This window comes from Rissa tridactyla, chromosome 7 (genome assembly GCF_028500815.1).
Source record: "Rissa tridactyla isolate bRisTri1 chromosome 7, bRisTri1.patW.cur.20221130, whole genome shotgun sequence".
NCBI lineage: Eukaryota > Metazoa > Chordata > Aves > Charadriiformes > Laridae > Rissa > Rissa tridactyla.
Window position 1 is genome coordinate 6,217,009 of NC_071472.1, and position 13,530 is coordinate 6,230,538.

Below are 13,530 nucleotides of genomic sequence, written 5' to 3' on the forward strand. Positions count from 1 at the left end.
CTTAAAAACTTTCAAACGGGGTCATTTTGAATTTTTTTTTATGAAGTGAAGAAAAAAAAAAGAAGCTGAAAGGTTTATTTAAAACTGTTCATTTCTTGAAAAAAATTTTTATTTTTATAAATCCAGGAAAAAAAACTGAGTTCAACTTTACCTTAGATCTGTGCAACTCACATATTTTATATTCTCATGCTGGTATTTGCAATATTGTTCTGAATTGGAAGCCTCAAATTTTGTGTTTGCTTTCCTCGATCACTTTTTTCCAAAGCATTCGTGTTTCCACCTGCCGTAACTAACTATGGAACCCTTTGGCATTGCCCAAGCCATTACTGTCCGTTGCCACTGTCTGCTCTCAGCCTCTCCTCTTTCTTTTTTACCCTTCCTCCATTGATTTACCTGAACTCTTTTCCCATTTCTCTGTTGAAAAGGTCTTGCTAGTTAATCCTTATTCTTGATTTTACATTATTTACATAATGCAGTGTTTACTGTGATGGAAATAATCCCGCAAATAAGGCGTGTTTGCTTTTTCACTCCAGCTTCCCCAAAGCTCGCTCTCTCTGACTGGCAGTCTAAATTGCACGTAGAGACTTGCTTAAATTCTCCTCAACCCCATTACTTCTCTATCTTTGCTTAACCTAATGGTCCAAAGTCCAGACATTAACTTCATTTTTTTTCCAATGTCTTTTGTAATAGTCCTCGTTTTCAGGAGGAAAGCAGGTAGTATTCTGCTGGGGCAATCTTTCGCGCTGGTCCCCTTGCCAGTGTTTTTGTGGCAGCAGCAGTGAAAACGCAGAGCTGTGCAAGACAGTGAAGTAAATAGGCTGAAACAGCCGATCTCACCTTCTCAGGATTACTCCATCGCTCCCTGCAGCCTGCTTCTCCTGTTTGCTTTGCCTGTACCTTGAATTAATTTTGTGGCTACTCTTCCCCTTTCTTGCGTCCACCTTCATAATGACTTCAGACCTCCCTGCGTTTTGTTTCTTCCCAGGGAGTAGAATAACATATCTATTTATCAAAAATATCCCACTTACCTTCCAGCCTTTACTGTTTCTTATCCATCTGTAAGATCTTTAGATTCTTCTTATCTGACATCTCCCTTCTGTTTCCCTAAATTACTTGAAAATTCCATCCTTACCCTTACTTTTTTTTTCCCCTTTTCTGTGTTTTCTAACACATTGACGGTAGTGTTTTTTTATGAAAGTATACTGTCCGTTGGCTTTTGCAACTTGCTGCATTCTCATTCTGTTAAATCTCTCTAATAATTTTGTCAGTATTTAAGTCAGTGGATTATTGTTATGCTTCCTCCCATACTTAATTTCTGGAAAACAGATTTTACTCAAAACTCCAAACCTTACCTCTTAGCCGTTTCATTCGACAGAACTGAGATGAAAGTATTCTTATTACTGCTTTACTATACGTAAATGAAATTTAATTATAAAATGTTATGAAACAAAATCCTACAGGAAAAAAATCCTCATAGTTTGCAAGTGAGTGGTGTTGACTTTGGTATAGTCATTCATTGATTGGGGGGGTTTAGGTACAAAATATCATATGAAAATGCTAATAAACCCAGGGTTGTTACTCTTCTTTATTCAGAGCCTCAAACATGCACTTTGAAAGACTTTCTTTGTGCAAATGGAGACTGTGTTTCAGCAAGATTCTGGTGTGATGGAGACTATGACTGCGCAGACGGCTCAGATGAGGTAGGCTTCTTCCAGGAAAAATATTACTTTAGAAAATTAGTAGTTTTGCGTTGTTGGAGAATGGATTCCCATGTATTAGTATTTTTAAAAAGCAGCAATGGGAATTCTACGTATGAACCCATATATGCAAATATCTTTATTAAATTAAAAATAAGTGTATTGAAATAGTTATCTTAAAAAGAGAACATGCAAATAAAACCAAATTGTGTTTGACAATAGTCTACATCTTTTTGCCCCAGCAATGATCTTGACCTCTTCCCATCCTGGAAATGTTTATCTTGGTTGGGGAACCACCCCTTCTACGTATAGCAGTGGTTTGGTTTGGCTTGTGGGTTTGTTTGAGAAAACAATGTAGACTGTTTGCTGTGTAGCAGAAACTCCCTGGATAATGCTTTGCTGCTTTTCTGTTCTTTCCTGTCCCCTTTGGCCCTTCTCCTTTCCTGCTCAGGTGCTGCCCACCTACTTAGAGGGTGCAAGCCACCTTTCATGAATCGTATCTACAAATGCATTTTATTTCACAAGGCATTACTATATTTCCTAGTGTGGAGGAGTGTAGGCTTTAACTTCTGTGATAAGCTCTATGTTTACCAGTGTTTATATTAAACTCTTGATCCCGTATATATGTTGTTTTTATTGTACCAGAGGTATTGTGAAACAGGCTGTTCAAGAGATCAGTTCCAGTGTTCCAACGGTCAGTGCATATCGACGAAATGGAAATGTGATGGGCATGAAGACTGCAAACTTGGGGATGATGAGAAGAATTGTGAACCAGGTATTGTTTTAAATAATGCTGAGAAATAAAACGAAGCGAGGGATAAATCAGAATGAAATAAAGACAAAATAAATCAACAAATAGAAATTCCTTGGGCACTAGAAGTAGGGAGGAATGCAAAGAAATCTGAAATGCTTGAAATACTTTTGAATGTGTATCATTATGTCTTCCTACTTGCGTTTTGAAAATCCCACTTACGTACAGCTATGCAATATGAAGCTTGTTGGGGGAATGGTACTTAATTTAATTATTTTGAAATATAGTTTGGTAATGTATACTCAGTGTATAAAATCCTGCTCTGAAAACAGCAGTAATTCTTGGCGTGTTACTAACACCATGTTGCTTTGTGGTGTTCATTCAAAGTTTACAGGTCCTTATGCAAAGGTTTTTTCTAGCAAATTGTTATTTTTTTTGTTATTGTTGTATTCCCTTTTTTTACTGCCTTGGAAAATGCCGTTGTTTATTTTTGCAGGAATTTTCCTAAATTTTTTGCAAGCTTCATCTAGATGAATGCAACTGATAAAAGCCTATGACAAAACTCCCCTGATTTACAATGCAACAAAAATACCCATCTACATTTTAAATAAAACTAATATGTATTTATTTTAATTGTAATGATATATATTTTCTAAACCCATGGTTTCTTATAAATTTAGCTTATTTAATTATAAGCACTTACATAACTATAGCTAAACCCTAAGCCCATTTTAAAGAAGCCGATTTTATTAATATACTCATTCTATGAATATGTGGATGTGTGTAGTTACCATTGTTACCAAGCACAAGGAAAACGCAAACAAAAATTCTTAGCGATAAAACACAGATATCCTTTCACTATCGTTATACAGTTCACTTAGGATGCAACAATTCAGTTTTGTCAAATATTTCACTGTAGTTTACAAATGTTTGTAAAAGCTCTGGTCAGCTACAAATACATGTTTGCTCACTATGTTAACCGGATGAAAACATGAAATTGTAAAGCAACTTATCTGTGAATTGTCTTTTTCTCAATGCTAAAATATGTGTTTGTAACCAGCATCTCCAACCTGCTCTTCAAGTGAGTACGTGTGTGCAAGTGGAGGCTGTATTTCGGCATCTTTGAAATGTAATGGAGAGTATGACTGTGCTGATGGATCTGATGAGGTAGCTGACAAATATCCTTTTTTTTTTCTTTTCCCCCTGCTGTCTGACATGAAATTTGGTAACAGTTTTAGATCTGAACATAATTAAAAGGGCAAATGAGGGGTTTGGGTTTTTTTGCATCCATTGAGCACTGTCAGATAACAGCCTCATGATTTTGGTTCCCTGGTAGTTGCACTGCATTATGTTTGTTTGCTCTGTGGCCACCTTTTGGAGCAGACAAATTTGTTTCCCCTAAGTCAAAACCTCAGTGTGGTTCTGGGAGAGTTTGCTTCGGGGACTGCTTTGTACTGGCAGCGTGGACAAGTTTGTGTCACGTTTGGCTCCCTCTGGCCTCTAGATTGACCCAACACAACCCTGGCAGGCATCTCGCCCTCTGTGGGCCTTCATGCCATGCTCTTCCTACACGTTGCACTGTTGATATCTTTTTTAGAAATTACCACCTTCGTGAAAAACTTCAAGAAAAAAGACCAAAAATAGTCGTTATTTTTAGAGCCATAAAGGTGGCAGTTAGAGTATGAAAAGTGCCATAGCTGAATGGTACGTAGTGCACGTAAAGACAATCCACTCTGGAGGTTCCTAGTCCTGGTGGACTGGTTCACTGCTGGAACCAGTTCCTGGTGGACTGGTATGAACCAGTTTGCGCTAACTGGCCTTATGTCCGGGGTTGTTTCTTGTAGGGCAATTGACTTCAGAGGTGTAAATGTAGCCATCGTTTACATTGCTAGTACTAAGCAATGTAAAGAAGTAATATCAGAACATATGTAACGAGGGGTTACAATTTCACTTGGACTTTAGCAACTATTTAAATTGCACATTCCGTTGTCAGGCACAACTTTATTGTATTAAATACTTAGGGCATTAAAAAACAGCGGTGGTAAATTCTGTTAGGATTGTATTTAAGGATGTTGTTTTGCTCATTCATTAATGCTGAGTTGATATCTGTGTTCACACAGATGGATTGTGTAACAGAATGTAAAGAAGATCAGTTTCGATGCAAAAATAAGGCCTACTGTATCCCTGTCAGATGGCTTTGTGATGGGATCCATGACTGTGTGGATGGCAGCGATGAAGAACACTGTGACCAAGGCGAGAGACGCTTTTCTTTTAAAAAGGCTCACTTTGTTGGTTTTTGTATTAACACATGTTGTAAGTTAGTGGTACCCTGCCCGTTCTGAGTGATGAAATGAAAGCTCTGTGACCTCTTTTGACAAAGACAATATAGCGGTTTCACAATCGATTTGCAGGACGAAGCAAAACTTACGTTGTTTATAACACGGCTCATTGTTCCTTCTTTGTCTTTCCTTCCCCGAGGACCAAAAGGTTGTGTTATTACTGGAAGCATATTCTGTCCCATTGGAGAAATCAGTAATAAGTCCAGTTAATTTACGGTTTTATAGGCAACAATAAATTACAAAGCCATGCAATATAATGAAAAATTGCTAAATAAGTAATCTTAAGACCCCAGTTTTCTATTTATTTCCATGGAGATGAAATGTTGCAACTAACCAGAACCCATAAAACCACATTTTGAATTCTCACTCTCCTCAGAGAGCAGAACTATGCACATAAACTGATTCTCATGAAGCTAAACACTACGCTCAGACTTCCATGCTTATGATTAAGCTTCTAAATATGTTTTTGAGAAATATGTCTGTTGATCTAATTCTCATAGTTGCTGCTGATTTTATTTTTTTTTTAACTGGACCTTGCTTCAGCTACTAGGCAGCAGCAGTGTAACTCTGCACAAAATTCTTAGCAAGTGTAGTAATTCCAAAATTGTGACAAACAGACATTTCAACTCAAATTGAAGACTTTTTTTTTTTTAAAGCAAAATGTTACTGAGCATTTTGTCAGCTTCCTGTTTTTTCCAGATTTTTCTTCTTTTCTTTAAAGTGAGTAATTCTCTGTGTGTCATCTACAGTCACATGACATGGGTGTAACTTCAAAAGCATAAAGCAGTACAATTGTAAGTAATTAGAGATGAAGCAAGCAATTATGGAGTAATTCCTTATTTTGTCATAAGTCTATTTAGCAACACTTACTACTAGGGGAAAAAAAAAAAAGTTATATGGAATGATTAAGTTTGAAAGAGAGACCAGAAAGTGAAGAAAATGGGAAGAATGTTCCAGAGATGTTTGTATGCAAAGATCAAAACATCGTATTTGGAAGTGTTGAAGAATGGGTTGTTTTAAGAAGACAGAGATAACAAAGTTTTAAAAATCTTCTAGCCCATTTTAAAACTGCTTTTAAAATATCTGGACTGTATCTCTTTACAAACCAATGAAGTGTAAGTAGCAACGCGCTTATTTTATCTGAAGCCCACATTATTCTTTGGCTAGCATAATGGGGCTTCTGTGAACTGCAAATTGCTCATAATGCAATAAGAAGTCTTTTGCCTAGTTGGTTATTGCTATAATACTTTGTATTCATGTCACAATTATGATTTCTGTTACAGAAATCTATTCTATAATGGAATTATGACAGGCAGAGCAATCACATGAAACAAATGCCAGTTTATCTCACTGATAACTAATTTTTTCCTCTTTGGAAATTCAGCAAACACAAATGGAGTTTTATTCTACAGCATTCTAAAACAATCTCCTAAATATTTATGTGTAGCCCACTGTGCATATTTATAAACATTGCTCTTTTCAATCTTATTGTACAACTAGAATTATGCTTTTATTGTGATTACACACACAATTATTTATATTCATGTCTTTTTATCATGAAGAATACTTGAATTTTTATATATTTTTCCTTGGATGATAGTAAAGATTATTTCTGTTAATGTTCATAAGTTATATTTGCAATGGGAGTGAATTGTATTTGGTAACATAGTGTGAGAGTTCCCCACTTCTTACACGGTGGGTATTTCATGCAAATTAATTTTCTGGAAAAAAAATTGAAGCCATTCTGAACCCTTTATAGCGAAAGAAAGCCTTCTGTTGATTTTAATGGGGTGTGAACAGGGCACTGAATGAATAAGTAAAAAGCCACTGGAGCCTGATCTAACTATTATCATGGGTGTAACGCACTGAGCTAAGCAACAGCGAGAGTTTTGGCGTTACCATATAAAATTTCAATGTTTCCTCCTCTGCAGATACACAGCTTTATTTCTTTTATACTCTACTCCTCTTAGGAAACTGAGAATCCAGTTGCCATAAAAATGCGTTATATGGAAAATTCATTTCAAGAAGTTTCCATAACTTTGTTGATTGGTAATGCTAAAATTTAGTCGTAATTTTGAAATAAAATGCCTTCTTACTGCTACACGTACTAAAACTGAATCCAACTTGAACCAGTTTTTAAAGCTTGAGTGCTCCAGCTTAAAACATTTTCTGTCCCCCTCTGTTCCATTTGGTTAGATGATTCAGAGTTCAATCAATACTGAAGTTACATGGAAGAATCTATTTGTGCTGCCTTCTGTGTTCAGTATGTGTTCAGTATATCCTAATGAGAAATTTCAGAAGTTACAAAAAGGAAGAGACTGTTAGAGGTCACCTAGTCTTATCTACTCTGTGCCTACATGGCTAGATCTTCCCTAATTACAGAGTTTATAGTTGATAGGGATGTGACAAGCCTCTTACTCCTCAGGAGAAGAAAAAGGTGACACCTCATGGCTAAGGGACTGCAGTCACTTTGTCTCTTCTGAGCACAACGTGTGGCACACAGAGTGGGAGTAGGAATAGGCGGAGGATCAGATATTCGTGTAAGCAAACCTGGACTAAAGTGGCCTTTCACAAGTCGTATTCTGATGACCATATTCTGTCTTCTGGTTTGTACTGTTCTCTGGTAGCACAAATTACTGATGTACCCAGCCAAGTCTTTTCTGACAGGCAGCATCACCAATGGAAGTTACAGACAGAGAGACAGTTTAAGCATCTCCTGGCTAAAGGCAAGGGGAACGTGCCTAGCTGGTGAGTTGGCAGCATCTTTCTTTGGTGACTGCCCGTTCTAGTCAGGCCAAATAGGGAATTCCTAGATAAAAGTTATGAAAAGAAATGTATGGTCAAGGAAGAGATTTTTAAATGAGAATTTTCTCTGCCTCTCCTACCCCTTCATTTGGGGTTTGTTAGTTTACTTATGCTATGGGTGTCATTCTCTGCAGATATTTTGTGATAAGCGGTTGTACTGGTTTTATCAATAATTGATGTTCTTTCTTTTACCTTTCTGTTTTCCTGGGGTTTTTTCTGTCGTCTTTTCATCTTCCCAGGGGGAAATATATGTAGAGCTGATGAGTTTTTGTGCAACAATTCCCTCTGCAAACTACATTTTTGGGTTTGTGATGGCGAGGATGACTGTGGAGATAACTCTGATGAAGTTGCTGAAATGTGTGGTGAGACGTTACATTTTTCATTGCTTTTCATGTAGTAAAGCAATAAATGACATGTAACATACATAAATATACAAGGACATACGTGTCTAAGTTTTCTTTATGTTACTTTTAGAAGATTAGCTTGAAATGTGGTATATAGTTTTTTGTTGTTATTGCTATTCATGTAATTTCAGGTAAGATATTTGTGAGAAATTCATCTTTTTGTAGGAAATGCACAGATGAGAAAAGGTTACCTCCACATTGAAATATTGATCATCATTAAACTTCCTTCTTCCTTTGTTTTATTTCTGTCATATTTACTGAGTCTCCAACAGAAGTGTAATTACCCTTATCACACAAAATAATTTCATTCCCTAAATGAAGAACTTGCACTGTAAACATTGTTGACGTGTTATTCCATTAGGTACCAGAAGTTAAAATCAAGTACCGTTCATGTGTCAAGTACAGCTGCGTTCCCATGCCTGCTTATTGCTTTGATAAGGAGACAGTAAAGAAGGTTCAAGAATACTAGCTTGGTAATAGCTGATTTATTTTTTTTTTTTATATATATATACAGTAAAGTTTCCATGCCCTCCAACAAGGCCGTACAGATGTAGAAACAACAGGGTTTGTCTGCGACCTGAGCAGATTTGCAATGAGGTTGATGACTGTGGTGATAACTCGGATGAAGATCACTGCGGTAGGTGATGTTACCTTTCAAGGCATTCAGATCAAAGAAAACAACTTGGCAAACTTTGTTACAAAGATCTGCTTGTCCTTCAGTAAAGCTTAACTGGAGGTTAGTAGATCAGAATTTGAAATTGAAAGAAATTAAGCTTGAAATAATTTCCAGCTGCGGAATGCTTCATGGTCATTCCAATTTGTTTATGTCTAAAATAATCTAAGAATCTTAAATGCTGATTTATTTTTCTCTTATTAATTTGTAATTATATAGATAAAATCACGTATAAAGCAAGACCATGTAAAAAAGATGAGTTTGCTTGTAATGATAAGAAATGTATTCCAATGGAGCTGCAGTGCGATTGGTTTGATGACTGTGGAGATGGTTCGGATGAGCAAGACTGCAAAATAAGTGAGTCTGGCTGACAAGATATGTTTTCGTGATTGTAGCAGAAAAGAAATAATTAACTGAGACTTTCATCCATGCAAAATCTACTCAACGACACAGAAGCTAATTAAAGTTATTTTTTTTTAGTTAAAGTTAATTCTATTTGACATACCATAGGGAAGGCAGACTTTGTATCAGTTCAGGTCATAGTAGTTTTTTAGAATAGTTCTTGAGTTTTTGTAGTAGTTTAGGTATAAGGCGATTGTATTTTATGTCATACTTGCAACAAGATAAATTTTAGTATTAAATTCTTGATGTGAAGTGAAGTATCTCAATCAAATACTGTCAATTTATATGCATATGTAGGTAAATACTGTAATGTCATATATTTGTTTAAAATTTACCTGATACTCTTTTAACAGGAAGATAAATTTATTATTTGCTGTTGTTATTTTAGATCCCATTTTTAACAGTTTAAACAAATCTATCCGCGGTTTTTTAGACACTTTGTTTATGTTTAGGTGTTGCTGAATATACGTGTGAGGATAATGTGAATCCTTGTGGAGACGATGCATACTGTAATCAAACAAAAACATCCCTCCTGTGTCAGTGTAAACCTGGATTTCAGAGAAACAAGAGGAATAGACAATGTGAAGGTACAGATCCTTCCATCATCCCTTGCTGTAAAGTATTTAAAGTCAACTGCATTGTCAGTTTTCTGTTCTGGAGAAGGAGATACATATCACATACTTTTTTTCTGCAGAGTAAAAAATCATTCATATTTATGGGAATAAGAAATCAAGAAAAACTGAAAGGATTTACAGGATGTAGATTTGTGCCTTTTAACTGGAGAGGTTATCAAAGATTAACTTTGGTGGTGAATGTCAAAAGGCTTAGCTCGAACCATAAATATTTTTATAATTTAAGGGGTAAATGGGTGATTTAAGGTTTAGTAGATTATTTAACTAAGCAATTGGGATTGGTGTTTAAATTGGTACACGAGATTATTTTGAGATGCTTAAAATAATGAAGATGCATAAAACAAAACTGAAAAGAAAATAAACAGATTGAAAGTAAAATTCCTTAGAAAATATAGTTTTAATATGTATGATGCCACAGTGGTCAGAAAAAGACATAGTTGTTATAATGAAAGAGTTGATCAGAAAGAGTGGGTTGTGAATTCATTTTCTTACTGGTGAGCAGTAACTTACAGAAAAAGTGGAGATGACGTCAGTGGGACTTTCAAAGTGAATATATACTTCCATATAAAAACTTCATTGTTTGGCTCTCAAGAAAAATGTGTACGCAGGAGCTTTTCCAGGAGGGGATAATCATGTAGCTTTGACTGTAGGTATGTCGGAGATAATTGTAACAGACATTTCCATTCTCAAAGTTGATTTCAAGCTGTAATGATAATAGGTTGATATAGGAAGGATGAAGAAATAAGTTAAAAAAAAAAAAATCTTTCTGAGATATATTGATTGCAGCGGAAATAACATTAGTGGTAATTGCAGAAGGCCTCTTTTTACTGTTGCAAGATATGCCAATGCTTATGAGTTCCTTTTATTCATCTGCTTTGCTCCGTGTTTTTTCTGAACATGTTAAATAATACTCTATTATACTGTAGGTATATAAATTACAATTCTTTTCTTCATAGATATCAATGAATGTATGGTATTCGGTGCCTGCTCCCAACACTGCAATAATATTAAGGGGTCATACAAATGTGCATGTGAGAAAAATTATAAGGAGAGGAATAACAGTTGCATAGCAAAAGGTAAGGCTATAAAAATCAAAATAGAGAGACAGTACTAAATCATTTGTCATCTACATAGGCGGTAGCACTAATGTGTTGCATATACGATTTATATTTAGATAAATATTTCTTGAATAGTGCACAGAAATAGTTCTCAAAACCACTCAGATTTACCTTTCATTTTGGAGAGCAGTAAATCCTCATCACTTCCCTGTAAATGAACATCCTTAATATGAAAGTCCATTTCCAACTCCAGCTTTCTCTATCTACAGAAAGATACACAAAAATAAGAAAAACAGAGATTATATATTAGCAAGCTTGTGAGCATTCTGGGGATGCCTTAGAAGGGTGAGGGAAGAATCAACTCTTTCATAGAAACACGTTTTAGAACTTTAGGAATAAATTAAGTAGTATTTGGAGTTAACATGTTTTGCTTTGTCTTGTTGAGAAATCTTATAGAAGTCATTTAAGTGGAGTTTTTCTGAGTATAGTCACCTAAGATACACTCCTCATAAATTAGCTGCCTCGATCTCGGTCCAGTGGAGATAGAGAGATATGGACACCTAGATGCTATTTCTGTCTTTCCTAAGGCAGGGTATTGCACAAAATGGAGGTAATAATGAGGTCTGGGCGTTACGTAACTTTTAAATCATTTTAGAAATTAAACAAGCAATAATCCATCCGCCTGAGTGAAGTTAACATAACCTTTATGGATCTGCATCTGAATAACTGAAAGTATGATCATAGCATCTCACCTGCAATTTAGTGAGATTTTGGTGTGAATTTGACTAATATCTCCACTTGGAGCCTTCAGTGCAGAGTAAGCGTTGGCGTTACAAGGTGTGGCTCCTTGTACCTCTCTGTCCGTACCTGGTGCACGATGGTGAGCAGTGCCTGCTCTGAACATTAGGGCCAGTATGCACATGCTGTGGACGTACACCCTAGAACAGTAACAGATTGGATCACGTTAATTCCAGTTCTTCCTTCTTTGTAGCACACCGGTCAGTAATATAGGTACCCCCATGCTGGGTAGTTAGATGGTGATAGTCAGGTTTCTCGCACGCTTCGTTCATATTTTCTTGAAGCAAATTTACCATGGGAGGACCATGTTATTGAGTCACTCGTAATTTCCTCTATATGGAATGTGGACTCTTATCAGGATTTAGCATCGTTGCCTATTAGTGAAAAAGCAGTCGGATTATGGCATGGGAACAAACAAGGTTACCAATTGAGGAGAGTGGCTTGTTATTATAGAGACACAGACATAATTCTGAGGGCTTCTAACGTAAAAATCTGAAAGTCCTTATCCTACATCTGAATTTTTCACAAGCTTCATTTCCCTTGTAATACAGTTAATGTTTCCCTCATTGATACTTGCCTTAATGGAACTCCTTTTTCTTCTTGTGTTTAGCAGTAGCGAGGGAACAAATGGGTTTTGATATTTCATACTCAAATGTTTTGGAGAGACATTATGATAAGTTGCTTCTGTATGGATAAATGTGATATAAATTGGAAAACTAAGATATTGCAAATGCATTCTAATGTATCCGGCAAATTTGAGATTTTCTCAAAACTTAATGAATAGATAGCAGACAGCATTTTGTTATTAATAATGTACTTTACAACATCTGAACAAGATGGTAACTAGGTATCCGTAAATACCACCCATTCACAGGTATCCATAAATGTTCGCTGTCTGAAACGAGGAGATATAAGACACAACTGCACATGTTCTGTAGCAGCTTTGGCCCAGTTTGCTCATGTTGCAGTCTATTTCAAAACTTCACCGCCTTCAGTAAAGATAGGATCATTTCATTTCTAATTTCCAATTAAAAAATTTAAAATAATGCTTATTGGCAACTTTGTGTTCCTGTAATGTATACGTTTGGGACCCTTTAGGCACAACACGCATGTAAAAATATGTAACTTAAAAATATAAATATATAAATTATTTTAAATAAATATATAAATATAATTATATAAAAATAAAAATATGGGCTTAATGCATAATAGCCCCTATTTTTGTATACTGCTTAAAGTGTTCCAATTCTTATATTACATACGCCTTAAAATACAGTCTTAGGTGTCACAGTGTCAGCTTGGAGCGCATTGAGGTAATATATATTGGTATCAGAGAACGAAGAGTTGCATTTATTGCCCGGAGTGAGTGTTTTTGCAGTCTTCAACAATCAGAAAATAATTTTAACGTAAGAAATTGTGTCAGACAAACACCAAAAAGCTACTTGAGTAAAAACACAGATTTTGCATTAGTTGACATTTACCTTATTTTTGTTTCATTGTAATAATCCCTAGGCTCTGAAGATCAAGTTCTCTATGTTGCTAATGACACTGACATCCTGGGTTTTGCATATCCATTCAACTACAGTGATGTTCATCAGCAAATATCACATATTGAACATAATTCAAGGATAACTGGAATGGATGCGTATTTTCAAGGGGACATGATTGTTTGGAGTACTCAATTTAACCCGGGAGGGATTTTCTACAGAAAATTTCACGAGAGAGAGAGAAGGCAAAGTAACAGTGGCTTGATAGTAAGTCATCAAAATCAAAGATTACATGATACAAATTTCTTGTCATTTACTTTTCTGTTCTGATTATCTGTAGTAACCTGTGCTGATTTAGTAAACTAAAATGTCTATCTGAGAATGATTTTATTCAAATGGTATATATGTCTACTAATGCCTTTCCATTCAAGGCTCTGACAGACTCGGTCGAGTCCCTAAGAGAACACAACTATAGTATTTTAAA

General features: G+C 35.8%; 1 protein-coding gene across 1 annotated transcript in view; it reads left to right on the forward strand.

Annotated features, from left to right (window-relative positions):
* The window catches only part of LRP1B (LDL receptor related protein 1B), a 749,025-nt gene that overhangs the window by 666,825 nt on the left and 68,670 nt on the right, over positions 1-13,530 (forward strand). Inside the window, exons 68-77 of the mRNA XM_054208041.1 lie at positions 1,594-1,700; positions 2,343-2,472; positions 3,509-3,615; positions 4,569-4,701; positions 7,832-7,954; positions 8,511-8,633; positions 8,889-9,026; positions 9,524-9,658; positions 10,660-10,779; positions 13,072-13,313. Coding sequence (XP_054064016.1) covers positions 1,594-1,700; positions 2,343-2,472; positions 3,509-3,615; positions 4,569-4,701; positions 7,832-7,954; positions 8,511-8,633; positions 8,889-9,026; positions 9,524-9,658; positions 10,660-10,779; positions 13,072-13,313 — 1,358 coding nt within the window. The remainder of the gene's footprint in view (positions 1-1,593; positions 1,701-2,342; positions 2,473-3,508; positions 3,616-4,568; positions 4,702-7,831; positions 7,955-8,510; positions 8,634-8,888; positions 9,027-9,523; positions 9,659-10,659; positions 10,780-13,071; positions 13,314-13,530) is intronic.